Raw genomic sequence first — 20,161 nt, 5'->3', positions numbered from 1 at the left:
ATTCTCTGTCATCCAGGTCCTGCTTGTCCCAAAGGTGCTTTTTTCCAAGAGGCAACTGGACTTTCTGTTTTTTTCTTTTGAAGACGTTTCGCTTCTCCCCCAAGAAGCTTCTTCAGCTCTGCCCGGATGGTGGGGAATGGAAGGATTTACACTCCTTGCAGACAGCTGGTCATTTGCATCCTTCTAGAGAGTCATTGAGGCCACTTGGAGTCCCAAAGGAGCTTTTTTTCCAAGAGGCAACTGGGCTTTCTATTTTTTCCTTTCGAAGACGTTTCGCTTCTCCCCCAAGAAGCTTCTTCAGCTCTGCCCGGATGGTGGGGAATGGAAGGATTTACACTCCTTGCAGACAGCTGGTCATTTGCATCCTTCTAGAGAGTCATTGAGGCCACTTGGAGTCCCAAAGGAGCTTTTTTTCCAAGAGGCAACTGGGCTTTCTATTTTTTCCTTTCGAAGACGTTTCGCTTCTCCCCCAAGAAGCTTCTTCAGCTCTGCCTGGATGGTGGGGAATGGAAGGATTTACACTCCTTGCAGACAGCTGGTCATTTGCAGCCTTCTAGAGAGTCATTGAGGCCACTTGGAGTCCCAAAGGAGCTTTTTTTCCAAGAGGCAACTGGGCTTTCTATTTTTTCCTTTCGAAGACGTTTCGCTTCTCCCCCAAGAAGCTTCTTCAGCTCTGCCCGGATGGTGGGGAATGGAAGGATTTACACTCCTTGCAGACAGCTGGTCATTTGCAGCCTTTGAGTCATTGAGGCCACCGGGTATATGCAGTACAATCAAAAAATTGGTGGGATTCAAAAAAAAATGTCGCTACCGGTTCTGTGGGCGTGGCTTGGTGGGCGTGGCATGGCTTGCTGGGTGTGGCTTGTTGAAGGATACTGTAAGATCTGCATACCCACCCCTCTCCAGGTGTTCTGCCACGCTCCAGTGGCCAATCAGAAACACAGATATGATCACATGTCACGGAACTACATTTCCCATCAGGCAGTTTCTGCCTACATTTCCAAAGGAGGTAGTTTCTTAAAGGAGACAGCTCTTAATTCCTACAATATCTACAGCATATACAGCTGGGGCAGCACACCAGGGGAAGGATACTGTAAAATCTCCATTCCCTCCCCACTCCAGGGGAAGCTTACTGGAAAATCCCCATTTCCTCCCAATCAGCTGGGACTCGGGAGGCAGAGAATAGATAGGGGCGGGGGCAGTCAGAGGTGGTATTTACCAGTTCTCTGAACGACTCGACATTTCTGCTACCGGTTCTCCAGAACTGGTCAGAACCTGCTGAATACCACCTCTGAGTACGATGCAGTGAGCCCCGTGCAAATTTACACATCGGGGAAACAAAACAGACACTTCACAATCGCATGGCACAACACAGAAGAAACCAGCGACGTGCGGTGAGGTTTATGGCTGGTGAGGCACTGACCCAGTGGTGGGTTTCAAATATTTTTAGGCTTGTGGACTTCAACTCCCAGAATTCCACAGCCAGGCATGCTCAGTTCCGATTTAAAGTGACAGCATTTGTTTTTCTCCTTTGCGAAATAAATTTCCTTTTTTCATTTTCTTTTTCTTCTCCCTTCCCCTCCTTCCTCCCCCTCTCTCAAACACACGCACACACACACACAGAGAAGTTGGATTGGACTATCTCTCCTACCCCCTTCCCTCTCTCACTCACTCACTCTCAAACAAACACACACACACTCAAAAGTTGGATTGGATATCTTTTCCAGTGGCTTGAAAGCAGCTCCTCTGCCATCCCCCCCCCCATTCCCCTGCTGCCTTCCCCAAACACCTCCACCATTACAAATGCAGCCTGTGATCTGGGTGGGAAATGCCCGGAACGCAATAAAGCCCACCCACTCACTTCCTCCTGGCAGGCTGGGGTGAGAGGAGAGAAAGAGAAGCAGGAGGGGAGCCGATCCGAGCCTTCCAAAAGAAAGAGGCTGGGGGAAAGTGTGTGCGCTACAGCATGGCTCTTTGCCTGGCTTCTGTTGATGACTCTGCTTAACTGTTTAAAAAAGCCTCTAAAAAGCGCCCTCTACTATGAGGCAGGAAAACTGAGTGCCTCACCTACATCAGGAATTTTTAAGCTTTTAACCCTTGCTTAATTCTGCTCTGGTGATCATAAAACGCCTACAGTCAGACTAGAGGAGGCACGCAGTTTTCCTGCCTCATAGTAGAGGGCGCTTTTTTAGAGGCTTTTTTAAAACAGTTGAGCAGAGTCATCCACGGTGAGGCAGCAACTAGCTCAGCTTTTTCCTTTTACTTTTTTTTTTCTCTTTTCATGAAGAGAGCGGTGAGGCTGTGCCTCACTTGCCTCACCTGACTGCAAGATACCCATCGGGACTAGATTCAGCAGTCCACCTACATTTAAAAGACAAAGGACCCTCGTTTTGAACTGAAGAAGCAAAACGTCTTCCAAGAAAAACCAGTTGCCTCTTGAAAAAGCACCTTTCGGGACCTCCTGTAGAAAGGTCGTTTAGACTTCCCGGATGGTTTAAATTTTTCTGTCCTTTCTGTCTTCATTGTTGTCTCTTTCCTCTCCATCTCTTGGGACGATCAGCCTCTGGGCATCATGTCCATCCTGGAAGAAGAATGCATGTTCCCCAAAGCCAGCGACATGACCTTCAAGGCCAAACTTTACGACAACCACCTGGGCAAGTCGGCCAACTTCGGAAAAGCCCGCAACGCCAAGGGGAAACCGGAGGCCCATTTTGCACTGGTCCACTACGCCGGCACCGTGGACTACAACATCAACGGGTGGTTGGAGAAGAACAAGGACCCCCTCAACGAGACCGTGGTGGGCCTCTTCCAGAAGTCAGCCCTGAAGCTCCTGGCCACGCTCTTCTCGAGCTACGCTGGCAACGAGGCAGGTGAGATTGGGGAGGGAAGAGGAAAGAGAGAATTACGGTATTTTTCAGAGTATAAGACGCACCGAGGTTTTGAAGAGGCAAATTTTTTTTAAAAAAGTTTTTGCACTCTGCAAACCTCCCCAAAAACGGCCTGTGTTTTGTGAAAACGGGCTCTTTTTTTTTAAAGGGCATGCTTAGCCTTTAGGAGGTTTGTAGAGTGTTCTGGGGGGGGCAAAAATGAGCAAAAAATGGCCTGTTTTTCACGAAAACGAGCCCGTTTTTTGTCAAAAAAAGTGGACCGGGAAGCTTATAGAGTGCTCCTGAGGGCGGGGAGGGGGCAAAATTGAGCAAAAAACAGGATTTGTTTTGCTCATTCCTGCCCTCCCCAACCCCCAGGAGCGCTCTGGAAGCCTCATAAAGGCTCTGCACGGCCATTTTGGTGAAGGGGACGGGGTTTCGGGAGGCATAAAAATGCTGTATTCACTGTAGAAGACACACCCAGATTTTCAGCCTCTCAGAGATTCGGTATTAATGCCTCTCAGGAAAATAAGAGTCGGGGTTAATGAGGGTGCTCTTTGCTCACCAGCTTCCAATCTTGAGGTCCAGTGGATCTTATCTTCTTCATCATCTTCATCCATGATTTGGATGAGGGAATAAATGGGGAACTCATCAAATTTGCAGGTGACACCAAGCTGGCAGGAAGAGCCAACACTCCAGAAGATAGGCTTAAGATACAGAAGGATCTTGACAAACTTGAACATTGGGCACTATCTAACAAAATGAAATTCAATGGTGAAAAGAGTAAGGTTCTACATTTAGGCAAGAAAAACGAAATGCACAGGGACAATACAGGTGGTACCTTGCTCAACAGTAGTAACTGTGAGAGGGATCTTGGAGTCCTAGTGGACAACCATTTAAATATGAGCCAGCCGTGTGCAACAGCTGCCAAAAAAGCCAACACGGTTCTAGGCTGCATCAACAGAGGGATAGAATCAAGATCACGTGAAGGGTTAATACCACTTTACAATCCCTTGGTAAGGCCACGCTTGGAATACGGCATTCAGTTTTGGTCGCCACTATGTAAAAAAGATGTGGAGACTCTAGAAAGAGTGCAGAGAAGAGCAACAAAGAGGATTAGGGGACTGGAGACTAAAACATATGAAGAACGGTTGCAGGAACTGGGCATGTCTAGTTTAATAGAAAGAAGGACTAGGGGAGACATGATAGCAGTCTTCCAATATCTCAGGGGTTGCCCCAAAGAAGGAGGAGTCAAAGTATTCTCCAAGGCACCTGAGGGTAGGACAAGAAGCAATGGGTGGAAACTAATCAAGGAGAGAAGCAACTTAGAACTGCGGAGGAATTTCCTGACAGAACAATTAATCAGTGGAACTACTTACCTCCAGAAGTTGTGAATGCCCCAACACTGGAAGTCTTTAAGAAGATGTTGGATAGCCATTTGTCTGGAATGGTATAGGGTTTCCTGCCTAGGCAGGGGGTTGGACTAGAAGACCTCCAAGGTCCCTTCCAACTCTGCTATTGTATTGTATTGTATTGTATTGTATTGTATTGTATTGTATTGTATTGTATTGTATTGTATTGTATTATCTTCTGCTCTTGAGGGCCCTCAACAGCTTGGAAATGTCCTGGAGAAGGCAATTGGGAGAGACACAAACCAGAAAGGGAAAGAAGATAGAAAAAGGGAAGGAAAATATAAAAAGGAAAGGAAAGGAAGATAGAAAAAGGAAAGGAAGATAGAAAAAGGAAAGAAAGATAGAAAATGGAAAGGAAGATATAAGGAAATGAAAGGAAGATAGAAAAGGAAAGGAAGCTAGGAAAGGAAGATAAGATAGAAAAAGGAAAGGAAAGGAAAATAGAAAAAGGAAAAGATAGAAAAAGGAGAGAAAAATATGCAGCATCCCCCTGGCCACTTCAGTAAAATTTGGCTGCTTGATAACTGACTCGTATTTATGACGGTCGTACTGTCCCTGGGAAGCCCGATTCACCTAACAGCCATGTGGCTAGCCTAACAATGGCAGTGATTCGCTTAATAACCGTGGCAAGAAAAGTCATAAAAGGGGGCAAAACTCACGTCACACAAATGTCTTGCTTAGCAACATAAATTTTGGACTTGATTGCGGTCGTAAGTCGAGGACTACCTGTATGTCCAATTCCCACTGGGTAGGGCCAGAATCGGACATGAAGAAGATTTGAAAGGGATATACTCAGTGCATGTTGGTTTCATTCTACAGAGAAGTCTTTCTCTGTAGAAAAAGGAAAGGAAGAGAAAAAGGAAGATAGAAAAAAGGAAAGGAGAGGAAAGACCATAAGGGCAGGGACTAGTTGTAAATCATTTTTTTTCAAGGCCACCCTAACTTTGGTGGCTAAACACATCGTTGTAAGTCGAGGACTCCCTGTGCTTGTGCACAGGAGGGCGAGAGTCCCATCATGGCCTCCCTGCCTCAACCGTCTCTTGTTCCCTCAGGCGGAGAAGGCGGGAAGGGCAAAGGATCCAAGAAGAAGGGCTCCTCCTTCCAGACGGTCTCGGCACTTCACCGGGTACGAGGCGGGAACCCCCAGGACAAGAAAGATGGGTTACGGCTCGCCTACGCGGGGGAGCTGTGGGGAAATGGCGGGGCCGATCCTGGCCGTTGGGGAGAATCCAGAAGCTTGGAGACCTCTCCCAGAGGTCCTCCTCTCCTCTCTGAGGGACACAGGACCTCCCGGGGGGCAGAGGGTCCGGGCTTCGGAGAGGACGAGGACCCACCGCTGGAATTTCTGAACCTTGTTTCCAACAGGGTTGTCCGAACTTGGCCTGGGGAATTCTGGGAGTTGAGGGCCATACAAGTGAAGGACCAAATGTTGGTTTTGACCTCCCAAAGGGTTTGCAAGGAGAAACCTAATGAAGGTTTCTCTCCTCACCTGTCCCTCTCCTCCTTCTCTCTCCTTCCTTCCTTCCTCCCACCTTCCTATCCCTCCTGCCATCTCTCCTCTTTCTCTCTCCTTCGTCCCTCCCTCCATTTCTCCTCTCCTCTTCCTTTGTCCCCTCTCTCTCTCCTCCTTCCTTCCTCTTTTCTCCGTCTCTCCTCTTTCTTTCTTTCCTTCCTTCCTTCTTTCCCTTCCTCCTCTCATTTCCTCTCCATCTCTCCCTTCTCTTTCTCCTCCTCCCTCCTTCCCTCCTCCCTCCCTCTTGTATCTCCCTCTCTCCTTCTCTCCTTCCTCTCTTCTCTGTCTCTCCTCTTTTCTTCTTTCCTTCTTTCCCTCCCTCCTCTCATTTCCTCTACCTCTCTCCCTTCTCTTTCTCCTCTTCTCCTTCCTCCTTCCCTCCTCCCTCCCTCTTGTATCTCCCTCTCTCCTCCTTTCTCCTTCCCTCCTTCCTCTCTTCTCTGTCTATCCTCTCTTTCTTTCCTTCCTTCCTTGTTTCCCTCCCTCCTCTCATTTCCTCTCCATCTCTCCTTTCTCTTTCTCCTCTTCTCCTCCCTCCTTCCCTCTTCCCTCCCTCTTGTATCTAACTCTCTGCTCCTTTCTCCTTCCTTCCTTCCTCTCTTCTCTGTCTCTCCTCTTTTCTTCTTTCCTTCTTTCCCACCCTCCTCTCATTTCCTCTACCTCTCTCACTTCTCTTTCTCCTCCTCCCTCCCTTCCTTCTGACCCTCCCTCATCTTCCCCTCCCTTTGTTCCTTCTCTCTCTCATCTCTCCTTCCTTCTTTCCTTCCTCCCACCTTCTTATCTCTCTCTCGCTTCTTTGTCTCTACTTCCATTTCTCCTCTCCCTCCCTTCCCTCTCTTTTCCCTCCTGTTCCATCTCTCTCTCCTCCTTTCTCCTTCCCTCCTTTCTTCCTCTCTTCTCTGTCTCTCCTCTTTCCTTCCCTCCTCTCATTTCCTCTCCCTTCTCTTTCTCCTCTTCTCCTCCCTCCTTCCCTCCTCCCTCCCTCTTCTGTCTCCCTCCTCCTTTCTCCTTCCCTCCTTCCTTCCTTCTCCATCTCTCCTCTCCTCTTTCCTTCCTTCTTTCCCTCCCTCCTCTCATTTCCTCTCCCTCGCTCCCTTCTCTTTCCCCTCTTCTCCTCCCTCCTTCCCTCCTCCCTCCCTTCATCTCTCCTCTCCTCTTTCCTTCCTCCATCTTTCCTCTCTTCCTCTCTCCTCCCTCCCTTCCTTCTGACCCTCGCTCATCGCCTCTCCCTCCCTTTGTTCCTTCTCTTTCTCCTCTCTCCTTCCTTCCTTCATCCCATTTGTTCCCCTCCCTGCCTCTCCTTCCTTCCTCCCTCCCTCCTTTCCTTCTTCATCCCATTCTCCTCCTTCCCTTCTCCTTCCTTCCTTGCCTTCCTCCCTCTGTCTCTCCTCTCCTTCCTCCCTTCCCTCCCTCTCTTCCTCCCTCCCTTCCTTCTTCCCCTCCCCTCCTCCTCCTCCTCCTCCTCTTCTTCTCCTTCCCCTTTTCTTTTCGCAGGAGAACCTCAACAAGTTGATGGCCAACCTCAAGACCACCCACCCTCATTTCGTGCGGTGCCTCATCCCCAACGAGCGAAAGGCCCCCGGTAATCCAGTGGGGGAACCAGAGGGATCCGCTGAGGGGGAGGGGCAGCCAGATATTCAGTCTGGGGAACTCTCACACACAAGATTTCTTCAGCCGGCTTGCTGGAGTCAGCTGCGAATGACGCTGCTCCTCCTCTCCTGCGTTTCCTGCTTAACGGCAGGCTGAAAAACCAGGAAGGAAACGGAAAAAGGAAGTCCTTCCTCCTTTTTTTCCAGGAAGTTTGAGGGCCAAAGGTCAGGGAATGGGCCCAAATTTCTCTCTGTCTCTCTCTCTCTCTCTGTCTCTCTCTCTCTCTCTCTCTCTCTCTCTTTCTCTCTCTTTCTCTCCCTTTCTCTCTCTCTCTTTCTCTCCCTTTCTCTCTCTCTCTCTGTTGCTCTCTTTCTCTCCCTTTCTCTCTCTCTCTCTCTCTCTGTTGCTCTCTTTCTCTCCCTTTCTCTCTCTCTCTTTCTCTCCCTTTCTCTCTCTCTCTCTCTTTCTCTCCCTTTCTCTCTCTCTCTCTTTCTCTAGTAATAATAATAATAACCACCCTACTTGGAACAACTTATATCCTCCGACGTTACCTTAACAGTTCCTAGGTCCTTGGTTAGGACTTGAGCTGTTCAGCTACCAACCAGCCCGAAAGGCTGTGAATCTCACCAAAGATTAACATAATAATAATAATAATAATAATAATAATAATAATAATAATAATAATAATAATAATAATAATAATAATAATAATAATAGAATAAAAGAAACAGAGTCACTAATCCTGGCTGCGCAAGAACAAGCTATCCGAACAAATGCCATTAAGGCCAAAATCGAAAAATCCTCTGATGATGCCAAATGCAGACTCTGCAAAGAAGTTGATGAAACTGTTGACCACATACTCAGCTGCTGTAAAAAAAATTGCGCAGACTGATTATAAATTGCGGCACAATTCAGTAGCACAAATGATCCACTGGAATTTGTGCCAAAATTATAATATTAAAACAGCAAAAAACTGTTGGGAACATAAGCCTGAAAAAGTCACCGAAAATCAGATGGTAAAAGATCCTGTGGGATTTTCGCATACAAACGGATAAAATACTGGCGCATAACACACCAGACATCGCACTGATTGAGAAAAATAAGGTTACAATCATAGACATTGCAATATCAGGTGATAGCAGGGTAGCCGAGAAGGAACATGAAAAAATCGCGAAATACCAGGACTTAAAAATCGAAATTCAACAATTATGGCACAAACCAGCAGTGGTAATTCCAGTGGTAATCGGCACACTGGGTGCTATTCCAAAAGCACTGGAATTCCATTTAAAACTTGACAAAATCACCATCAGTCAAATGCAAAAAGCTGCACTGCTTGGATCTGCACGTATATTACGAAAATACGTTACGACGTCCTAGGCCCCTGGGTGGGGCCCGACTAGTAATCAATGCCAAATCCGGCGAAACAACTGGCCGCTGTGATACAATCGAATAATAATAATAATAATAATAATAATAATAATAATAATAATAATGCATATGTTTTGTTGAATTCTGATGTTCCCTTTTGATCTTTCTAAGGGGAGGACGTCTTTTTTTTCTTTTCATTTACTCCCTGTCTCTCGTTTTCTTTCTCAGGTGTGATGGACAATCCCTTGGTCATGCACCAGTTACGTTGCAACGGCGTTCTGGAGGGGATCCGGATCTGTCGGAAAGGATTCCCCAACCGGATCCTTTACGGGGATTTCAGGCAAAGGTGAACCCACTGTTCCGGCAATCCGGGATCCGTTCAAACTGTCTAATAGAGAAAATAGAATCAAGATCGCGCGAAGCGTTAGTACCACTTTCTAAGGCCTTGGTAAGGCCACACTTGGAATATTGCATCCAGTTGTGGTCGCCACGATACAAAAACGTGGCTAAATGGCACAGCATAAAACCGGGGCGGATAGGCAGGCCCACCCGCAGATCTCTACTACTGGTTCGCCTGAACCGGCCCGAACCGGCTGAATCTCACATCTGATCTAGCTGCTTCTCTTTCCTGATCAAATCTCAGTTACCCTTTAGCAAAAGAATACAGCCAATTTTTTTTTTGCTTTCTTGCCAGGTACCGGATCCTAAACCCGGCGGCCATTCCAGAGGGTCAGTTCATCGACAGCCGGAAGGGGGCCGAGAAACTCTTAGGCACCTTGGACATCGATCACAACCAGTACAAATTTGGACACACCAAGGTGAGGCGAACAAATCCCTTTTCTGGCAAGGAGGCCGGGAAGGGGATTTTAGAATACAGATAGTCCTCGAGTTACAACAGGGAGGGAGGGAGGAGAAGGAGGACGGAGAATGGGATGAAGCAGGAAGGGAGGGAGGGAGGGAGGGAGGAAGAAGAGGCAGGGAGAAGAGGGGAGAGAATGGGAGGGAGGGAGGAGAAGGGAGGGAGGAGAAGGGGAAGAAGGGGATGAAGGAAGGAAGGTGAGGCAGGGAGAAGAGAGGAGAGAATGGGAGAGAGGGAGGAGGGGGGAGGAGAAGGGGAAGAATGGGATGAAGAAGGAAGAAACGAGAAGCAGGGAGAAGAGGGGAGAGAATGGGAGGGAGGAGAAGGGGAAGAACGGGATGAAGGAAGGAAGGCGAGGCAGGGAGAAGAGGGGAGAGAATGGGAGGGAGGAGAAGGGAGGGAGAGGAAAAGGGGACGAATGGGATGAATAAGGAAGGAAGGAGAGGCAGGAAGAAGAGGGGAGAGAATGGGAGGGAGGGAGGGAGGAGAAGGGAGGGAGGAGAAGGGAGGGAGGAGAAGGGGAAGAAGGGGATGAAGGAAGGAAGATGAGGCAGGGAGAAGAGAGGAGAGAATGGGAGAGAGGGAGGAGGGGGAGGAGAAGGGGAAGAATGGGATGAAGTAGGAAGAAACGAGAAGCAGGGAGAAGAGGGGAGAGAATGGGAGGGAGGAGAAGGGGAAGAACGGGATGAAGGAAGGAAGGCGAGGCAGGGAGAAGAGGGGAGAGAATGGGAGGGAGGGAGGAGAAGGGAGGGAGAGGAAAAGGGGAAGAATGGGATGAATAAGAAAGGAAGGCGAGGCAGGAAGAAGAGGGGAGAGAATGGGAGGGAGGGAGGAGAAGGGAAGGAGGAGAAGGGGAAGAAGGGGATGAAGGAAGGAAGGTGAGGCAGGGAGAAGAGAGGAGAGAATGGGAGAGAGGGAGGAGGGGGGAGGAGAAGGGGAAGAATGGGATGAAGAAGGAAGAAACGAGAAGCAGGGAGAAGAGGGGGGAGAATGGGAGGGAGGAGAAGGGGAAGAAGGGGATGAAGGAAGGAAGGCGAAGCAGGGAGAAGAGGGGAGAGAATGGGAGGGAGGGAGGAGAAGGGAGGGGGAGGAGAAGGGGAAGAATGGGATGAATAAGGAAGGAGAGGCAGGGAGAAGAGGGGAGAGAATGGGAGGGAGGGAGAGAGGGAAGGGAAGGGAAGGGAGGGAGGAGAAGGGGAAGAAGGGGATGAAGGAAGGAAGGTGAGACAGGGAGAAGAGGGGAGAGAATGGGAGGGAGGGAGGGAAGGGAGGGAGGAGAAGAGGAAGAATGGGATGACGAAGGAAGGGAGGGAGGAGATCTGCAAGTGACTTTAAAGGAGACCTAACTTTTTAAAATCACCACCTGGACTTTAACCTAAAACAGTTTCCTTTCGGTCTAAAGCAGAGTTTCTCCACCTTGGCAGCTTGAAGCCAGTGGTGGGATTCAGACGGTTCGCACCACTTCAGGAGAAGCGGTGGTTACGTTTTCGAGCAGTTTGGTGAACTGGTTGTTGAAAGAAATCATTAGGGCGGAGAACCGGTTGTTCAACCATTGGAATCCCACCACGGCTTGAAGCTCTGTGGACTTCGACTCCCAGAATTCCCCAGCCTGCATGAGAATCCTGGGAGTCGAAGTCCACCCCTCTTCGAATTGGCCACCCCAAACCACCCCAACGATGCCGTCAAAGTGATGTCCCGGTGTCTGGAAGCCGTACGGATCTGGATGGGAAGTAACAGACTCAAGCTCAACCCGTCCAAGACGGAGTGGCTGTGGCTACCGGCACCCCGGTTCAACCAGCTGATTCCATCACTGGCCATTGGGGGCGAACATCTGGCCCCCGTGGATCGGGTACGCAATTTGGGCGTCCTCCTAGATGCCCGGCTGTCAATGGACGACCATGTGACAGCCGTGGCAAGGGGGGCGTTTCACCAGGTTCGCCTGGTGTGCCAATTGCGTCCCCTATTGGACCGGAACGCCCTTCGCACAGTCACCCATGCCCTCGTGACGTCCCGGCTAGACTACTGTAACGCTCTCTACATGGGACTCCCCTTGAGATGCACCCGAAGACTGCAGTTGGTTCAGAATACGGCCGCGCGGGCAGTTTCGGGAGTCGCTAGATACTCCCACGTAACACCTCTCCTGCGCGGGCTGCACTGGCTACCTGTAGCTTTTCGGGTGCGTTTCAAGGTGTTGATTATCATCTTCAAAGCGCTCCATGGCACAGGACCTAGTTATTTGCGGGATCGTATCCTGCCCCACACATCCCTTCGGCCGATCCGCTCACACAGAGAGGGACTCCTCAGGGTGCCGTCCACTAGGCTGTGCCAGCGGGCGACGCCCAGGGGAAGGGCCTTCTCTGTGATGGGCCCGACCCTCTGGAATGACCTCCCCCCTGATATTAGAACAACCACGGACCTCCGCTCCTTCCGCAAGAAGTTCAAAACCCACCTGTTTAATCTAGTGGCCTGGCCTAATTCCAGCTCTCCCACCTCAGTCTGTATTTTTAAATTTCACGGGTTGGTCTTAAGGCTAAGTTTTAAATTTTTATAAACTTGTACAGGGGTTTAAAGTTTAATCCGATTTTAATTATATTTATTATTATTTGTATGGTTTTTAATTTGGTACCTGTACACGGCCCCGAGTCCCTTCGGGGAGAGGGGGCGGTCTAGAAATCAAATCAAATCAAATCAATAATAAAATAAAGCTGGAGAAAAAGCCTGCTTCAAAGTCTCTGTCGTGACAAAACGGCAACCGAAACAGAAATCCATTCAACAAGTGGACGTTACCACCTCTTGTTTCTTTCACGTTGCTTTTTTTTTAAAAAAAAATTTCACGAATCCAATGAAATCCAAACCGTCTTCCCATCCCGCAGGTGTTTTTCAAGGCGGGGCTCCTGGGTCAACTCGAAGAGTTGCGAGACGAACGGTTGTCCCGCATCATCACTCGCATTCAAGCCAGGGCAAGAGGCCAACTTATGCGCATTGAGTTCCGGAAGATCATGGAGCGCAGGTGAGACCTGGAGAAGTTATGGATGGCGACCTCAACCGGAGGAGAAGGACGAGGGTCAGCAGAGGGGAAAAGACCCTCTTCTTAAACGCGGTCGTCTTTCGTTATTCGGATTGCAGATCGCAGAATCCCGAAACTAGTGTCTAGAGCAGGGGGTGTCAAACTCAAGGCCCACGGGCCGCATCCAGCCCACAGGGTGCTTAGATCCGGCCCATGGGGCCAGCCTGGAACTAACAAAGGACCAACCTGCGATGCCTCTGCCGTCCAAAATGGGGCATGGCCCATTTTCGGTCAGCAGAGTGCTGCAGGAGGCCATGGAGGCCAAAAAATGGGCATTGCGGGGGCCTCGGACGGCCACGTGGGACCCATTTTCGGTTAGCAGTGCTGCAAGAGGCGGTGGAGGTTGAAAACGGGCCACAGGGGGGCCCTTGGCCAGCCCACCCACAGACTCTTTTCAGTCGTCAGGGTGCTGCAGTAGGCCATTGAGGTGAAAAACAGGCTGCACAGGGGCTCGCGCAGCCCACCCACAGCCTGTTTTTAGCTAGCAGAGTTCTGCAGGAGGCTGTGGAGTCTGAAAATAGGCTACCCAGGGGTATCGCACGGCCCACCTGCAGCCTGTTTTTGGCTGGCAAACAGTGGTGGGTTGAAGGCAGTACGCCTCTGTACGGGCGTACCGGAACCAGCCCGTAGCACCAGATACCGTTCCGGTATGGTGCTCCGGAGGGCCCGCCTGTCCGCCCGAGCTCCTTACCGGTCTTTTAAGTCTTCTGTAGAATTGCTCCCAGCTACATACAGCGCCTGCACGACGCTCCCCTGAGCAGCTGCAGCATCGTGGAGGCGCTAAGGTGCGTGTACGCGCGCTGCATCCGGAACCCACCACTGCCGGCAAAGCACTGCAGGAGGTGTCCATCCCATCTCTCCCCCCCTCCCTGCCCCCCCCCCATGGCCAGCCTGCAGAGGAGAACTACAATGCCAATCCAGCCCTCGAAGAAATCCAGTTTGACACCCCTGTGTCAAACTGGTCTTCGATGTACGAGACACAATGAGCAAAACCTTCAGAAAGATGAACTGTTGTCTCCTACAACAACCACTCCCCTTCCCTATTTATTCCCCAGACAGGGAGCGCCATACAGTGCCCATGTGTGCTTTGCTTCTCGAGTTGACTCCTTGTCCTCCGTTGTTCACCTCTTCTAACTTCTCTGCACGTACGAGAAATGTCGGACGGCCCTGGCTTTATCTCTGCGTCTGACGCAGAACATCCATCAGAGCTACCCTCCAGAACTGGCCCAATTTCCTCCCCAAACTCCTCATCGTCTAAGTCTGGTGGGCCACAACATCACTGTCATAATCATGAATGGTCACTAAATGAGTCCACTGCTTTTAAAAAGGGCACATATTTTTTTGCACGTTCTTGCTTTGAAGTGCAATGATAGCCGAATGCTTTGCAATCCCAAGGGATTTTGAGGAATGAATTCTGCGGGACAGGGGGTGGAGAAGGGAGAAAAGTGTTTTCTGAAAAGTTATGGTGTAGTTCTCCTTGATGTCTTTCACCAGGGACGCCTTGCTCATTATCCAGTACAACATCCGGGCTTTCATGGGGGTGAAAAACTGGCCTTGGATGAAGCTTTTCTTCAAGATCAAACCTTTGCTGAAGAGCGCGGAAACCGAGAAAGAAATGCAGGTGGCTGCCTTTATTCGTTCATTTGTTCATTCATTCATTCATTGAGTGGCACGGTGGCCTAGAGGTAGAGCTCTCGCCTCACCATGAGGAGACGTAGTGTTCGATCCTAGGTAGATTTCTCTCTCTGGGCACATTGTGAATATATATCTGCTTGAATATAACTCCTCATTGGCAATAATAAAGGCATCTGGCCAGTAAATACTCAGCTCCATTCAGTTGCCCAGACTCCACTCCGCAAGAGATTATGAGGTCATTAAAAGAATATGATTCATTCAGTCAGTCAGTCAGTCAGTCATTGAGTGGTGTGGTGGCCTAGAGGTGAAGCTCTCGCCTCACAATGAGGAGGCTTAGAGTTCAATCCTAGGTAGAGGCAGATATTTATCTCTGGGCATATTGAGAATATATATTTGCTTGAATATAACTCCTCATTGGCAACAGGAAAGGCATCTGGCCAGGTCTCAGCTCCATAAAAGAAGATGATGATTCATTCATTCATTTCTTTAATAGCTACTGTGTTAGACCCAACAAAACTCTGAGACCTGGAGTTTCCTCAAAGGATGAATTTATTAGGCATGTTGTTATTGGCACGGCCAGTGAAAAAGCCAACCGACCTTGCTGTGGCAGCCCTGAAGATGCACCAATATGGCTTCAGACGTATTGACCGCCTGTCTCAGTCGACAATTGACTCTGTGCAGCAAGCAATGTTCCCATAATTGAAACCGTAAAAGCACAAAAGTGTTACATCTTATATTTGCATTTACACAGGCAGTCCTCAACTTACAACCGTAATTGATTGTATTTCCATGCGACAACTACAGGAGTATTCAGCCAGTAGATAGCAGGGTTTACAAGTTTGGATCTATGGTATATACTCTGCTCTTTCGTTCTAAGTAGAGTGTCCTGTTTCCTGTTACCGTTCAAAATAGATGAGCAGTAAAACACATGGTGACTGTGTTCCTTGTTTGCTCTATGTAAACAGAATTTCTAACAGGAAATACGGTCGTAACTCGTGCTGGTTGTTAAGCGGGTAACCGTGGGACCCTTTTTATGACCTGGTTTGCGGGTCGCAAAAGGGGATCCCATGACCCCAGCCCACTGCAACCGTCATAAATGTGAACCGGTTGCCAAGCCTCTGAAGTTTGATCACGTGGATGCTGCAAAGGTCGTAACTTTGAAAAACGGTCATCGGTCTCTTTTTACAGTGAGGTTGCAACTTTGAACAGTCACTAAACGAAGTGTTGTAAGCCGAGGACTGCCTGTAGAATAATTAAAGGCCTGCAGACTAAACCGTATGAAAAACGATTGCAGGAACTCGATAGGTGTAGTCTAAGGAAAAGATAGGCTAGGGGTGACTTGATAGCAGCGCTCCAATATTTGAGGGGTTGCCCCAAAGAAGAGGGGGCCCACCTGAAGGAAGGACAAGGGTGGAAACCCATCAAGGAGAGAATCAACCTGGAACTAAGGAGTAACTCCCTAACAGTGAGAACAATTGGCCAGTGGAACGGCTTGCCATCAGAGGTTATGGAGGCTTCATCGCTGGAGTAAGAAGAGACTCAACAGCCATTCGTCTGAAATGGTATAAGGTCTCCTGCTTGAGCAGGAGGTTGGAGTAGAAGACCACCAAGGTCCCTTCCAGCTCTATTCTCATTGATTGATTGATTGATTGATTGATTGATTGATTGATTGATTGAGGTGACTCTTTTGTATCCTTCACAGACGATGAAGGAGGAATTTGGGAGGCTGAAGGAAGCTCTGGAGAAGTCAGAAACCCGGAGAAAGGAGCTGGAGGAGAAGATGGTTTCCTTACTCCAGGAGAAGAACGACCTCCAGTTGCAAGTCCAAGCTGTGAGTTATGTTTAAGCTTCCTTTATTCTCCCTTCTTTTTTTTTTTAACACAGAGGTTTGCAGCCTAGCACCTTGTTCTGAAGTTCTTCCTTTACACGGAGAACTTGGAGATCTCTGAGGTTGGGTGCTTGCTCGCAGACCTTGCATGACCCAACTAGGGAACATCATCAGTGCTAGAAGGGAAGGAGGTTTGAGCAAACCTCTTGGCATTGGTGATGTTCCCTAGTTGGGTCATGAAACGTCCGCAAGAAAACTACACCAAGCTCAGAGAGCAGGACCTCACATCTCTCCTCCCTCTTCTTCTCCTTCTCTTCCTCCTTCTCCTTCTCCAACTCCCTTCTACCATGGATGATGTTCCCTAGTTGGGTCATGAAACATCTGAAAGAAAACCACCAAGCTCAGAGAGCACCAAAGACCCTTCAGTCTTCCTTCTCTTTCTCTTTCTCCTTCTCTTCCTCCTCCTCCTCCTCCTCCAAGCCCTGACGATGTACCCTAGTTGGGTCACGAACCATTTGCAAGAGAACTACACCAAGCTCAGACTCACCAATGACCCCGCAGTTCAACCCTGAAATATTCTCCTCCATCGCTTCATCTTTTTCTTCTCTCCTTCCCTTCTTCAGGAGCAAGACAACCTGAACGACGCCGAGGAACGCTGCGACCAGCTGATCAAGAACAAGATCCAGCTGGAGGCCAAGGTGAAGGAGATGACCGAACGGATCGAAGACGAAGAGGAGATGAACGCCGAACTGACCGCCAAGAAGCGGAAGCTGGAAGACGAATGTTCGGAACTCAAGAAAGATATAGATGACCTGGAGTTGACCTTGGCCAAGGTGGAGAAGGAGAAGCACGCCACGGAGAACAAGGTACGTCGAAAGCACGGGTGGTCCTTGACTTACGACCCCAAGGGCTCCCCAAATTCTCCGTCGCTTAGCCAGAGAGCGGTTGAGTTTGGCCCCGTTTTACAAGGTTTCCTGTCACAATTTTTTTGGAAGTAGGTCACAAATCCGTCGTTCAATTAGTTACCCGGTTGTTAAGTGAATCTGGCTTCCTTGTTGACCTTAGTCGCAAAAGGGAGATCCCTTGACCCCGGGACACCGCAAAACCGTCGTAAATACGAGTCAAGTTGCCAAGCGTTTGGATTTTGATTACCTGACCGTCGTAAGACGATCACAATTTCACTTTGGATCGGTGCCGTCTTAACTTGGGACGGTCGTTAAATGAACCGTTGGGATTCAAGGTCTACCGGTATGAACCAGTTGCCCCATGTCATAGTTTTAATCCGGTGACCGAGAGGATGATGCAACGATCGTAAGTGTGAAACAGGTCACAATTTCACTTCTATTGGAGCTGTCGTGGCTCTGAACGGTCATTAAACGAGCTGTCGGGAGTCAAGTTCTACCTACCCGAACCAGTTGCCAAATGCCATAGGTTTAATCGCCTGATCGAGAGGATGCGGCTACCGTCGTAAGTGTGAAAGACGGCCACAGTTTTGCTTTCAGCAGCGCCATCGGTCCTTAAACAAACATTCAACAAACGTTGTAAATGTTCCAACCCTGGAAGTTTTTAAAGAAGAGATGAGATAACCCTTGGTCTGAAATGATACAGGGTTTCCTGCCTGAGCAGGGGGTTGGACTAGAAGACCTCTAAGATCCCTTCCAACTCAGTGATTCTAGGAATCAGTCTAGGAATCTAAAACTGCTCAACCTCAATTGAACCAGTTGCCAAATGGTCATAATTTTACTCACACGACCCGAGAGAATGATGCAACCGTGATAAGCGTGAAACACAGCGTCAGTGAGTGAGGAGGTTGGGGGAGAACATGGTCCTGTCCTAGACTCTGGGGAAGGATCAGACGAGGGCTCTGCGTGGGAGGCAGAGAGGAGGCCAGGGCCATCTAGCAGCTATGCGATGCCTCCGGAGTCTCCGGAGTCTGACATAAGCGAGGCAGAAGAACAGGAGGAGCCTGTTCCCAGAGCTGCAGGAAGACAAGAACAATTACTGTATTTTTTGGAGTATAAGAAGCACCAAGGTTTTGAAGAAGCAATTTTTTTAAAAAAAAAGTAGATAGGTAGATAGAGGGAGAGGGAGGAAAAGAAAGAGAGAAATACAGTAGGTAGGTATGGAGAGAGTGAGTGAGTAGTTTGGTAGGTAGGTAGATAAAGGGGTAGAGAGAGAGAAATATATATATATAGAGAGAGTGTCGGTAGGTAGGTAGAGGGATAGAGAGAGAGAAACAGAAAGAAACAGAGAAATACAGTAGATAGGTAGGGGGAGAGAGAGGGAGTGGGTAGGTTGGTAGGTAGAGGGATAGAGAGAGAAAGAGAATTGAGAGAGAGAGAAATACAGTAGATAGGTAGGAAGAGAGAGAGAATAGGTAGGTAGGTAGGTAGGTAGATAAAGGGGGAGAGAGAGAGAGAGAAATACTGTAGATAGGGAGGGAGAGAGAGAGGGTAGGTAGGTAGGTAAAGGGATAGAGAGAGAGAGAGAGAGAGTAGGTAAGGAGGAAGGGAGATGGATAGAGAGATAAAAATAGAGAGAGAAATACAGTAGGTATGTAGAGAGAGTGTGTGTGTGTAGGTAGATAGTAGATAAAGGAATAGAGAGAGAGAAAGAGAGAGGGGGTAGGTTAGGAGGGAGAGAGATGGATAGAGAGAGAGAAATAGAGAGAGAGAGAAATACAGTAGGGAGGGAGGGAGGGAGAGTGTGTGTAGGTAGGTAGGTAGATAAAGGGATAGAGAGAGAGAAATAGATAGAGAAATACAGTAGGTAGATAGGGAGAGAGAGTGTGTGTAGGTAGGAAGGGAGGGAGAGGGATAGAGAGAGAGAAATAGAGAGAGAGAGAAATACAGTAGGTAGATAGGGAGAGAGAGTGTGTGTAGGTAGGTAGGTAGATAAAGGGATAGAGAGAGAGAAAGAGAGAGGGGGTAGGTCAGGAGGGAGGGAGATGGATAGAAAGAGAGAAATATATATAGAGAGAGAAATACAGTAGGTAGGTAGGGAGAGAGAGTGTGTGTAGGTAGGGAGGGAGGGAGAGCTTTCCAAAAGGGGGGAAAAAGTTTTTGCACTCTGCAAACCTCCCAAATACGTCCTGCTTTTCACAAAAACGGCCCTTTTTTTTCAAAAAAAGGCATGAATAGCCTTGTGGGGGCTTGCAGAGTGCTCCGGGGGGGGGGGTGAGCAAAAAATGGCACATTTTTCACGAAAACAGGCCTGTGTTTTGTCAAAAAAATTGCATGCATAGCCATTTGGAGGCTTATAGAGTGCTGCTAGAGACTGGTGGGGGCAAAAAAAGGGCCCATTTTCCCCTCATTTCTGCCCTCCCCGGCCTCCGGGAGCTCTCTGAAAGCCTCCATAAGGGTATGCACGGCCATTTTGGTGAAGGGGCGGGGCTAGGGAGGCAAAAAAAAATGCTGTATTCGGTGTATAAGACGCACCCAGATTTTCAGCCTCTTTTTTTGAGGGAAAAAGGTGCGTCTTATACTCTGAAAAATACAGTAAGAAAAAAGGGCAACTCGGGCTTGGAGATGATTGGCCCCTCTCATAAGACATAAAAGAGGAGCAAACGGACGTGAGCCTTTGCAGGAAGCAATTAGTTCATTCTGGTCGGTTCAAACTCTGAGAACCTCTGTTTGACTCTGTGTTACGTTTGGCCTTGCAAAACTAATTGGCCATTAGGTCTCTGGCGGCGTTTCAAGAGAGATAAAGGCTGGTGCTTATCAACATTACCCTGAAAGACTTTGGCAATTCGAGCAGACATCTGTCGGGCTCTTCACAGACTGTTTATGAATCATTACGGGCTGTGAATAACCATAATTCACAGCCGTTTAAATAAAAGAGGGTTTGGGGGACTAAGAGTGTGATGTATGCTTTCTCAGGAAGCCTAAGTCAGAACACACTTTGGGGCAGGCCCGTCGTCGCTACAAATCGTCCCTAAAACGAACGGCTGTTTGTTTGTTTGTTTGTTTGTTTGTTTGTTTGTTTGTTTGGATTTATATGCCGGCCTTCTCCAAAAGGACTCA

General features: G+C 48.7%; 1 protein-coding gene across 1 annotated transcript in view; it reads left to right on the top strand.

Moving 5' to 3' along the window:
* The window catches only part of LOC309400397 (myosin-6), a 78,713-nt gene that overhangs the window by 28,566 nt on the left and 29,986 nt on the right, over positions 1-20,161 (top strand). Inside the window, exons 14-22 of the mRNA XM_081968869.1 lie at positions 2,561-2,870; positions 5,332-5,405; positions 7,287-7,374; positions 8,979-9,096; positions 9,445-9,568; positions 12,483-12,619; positions 14,171-14,297; positions 16,014-16,142; positions 16,763-17,005. Of these exons, the coding sequence (XP_081824995.1) occupies positions 2,561-2,870; positions 5,332-5,405; positions 7,287-7,374; positions 8,979-9,096; positions 9,445-9,568; positions 12,483-12,619; positions 14,171-14,297; positions 16,014-16,142; positions 16,763-17,005 (1,350 nt within the window). The remainder of the gene's footprint in view (positions 1-2,560; positions 2,871-5,331; positions 5,406-7,286; positions 7,375-8,978; positions 9,097-9,444; positions 9,569-12,482; positions 12,620-14,170; positions 14,298-16,013; positions 16,143-16,762; positions 17,006-20,161) is intronic.

This window comes from Natrix helvetica, assembly GCF_964273705.1.
Source record: "Natrix helvetica genome assembly, chromosome: W".
NCBI lineage: Eukaryota > Metazoa > Chordata > Lepidosauria > Squamata > Natricidae > Natrix > Natrix helvetica.
This window is presented reverse-complemented; position numbering and strand designations above follow the sequence as displayed.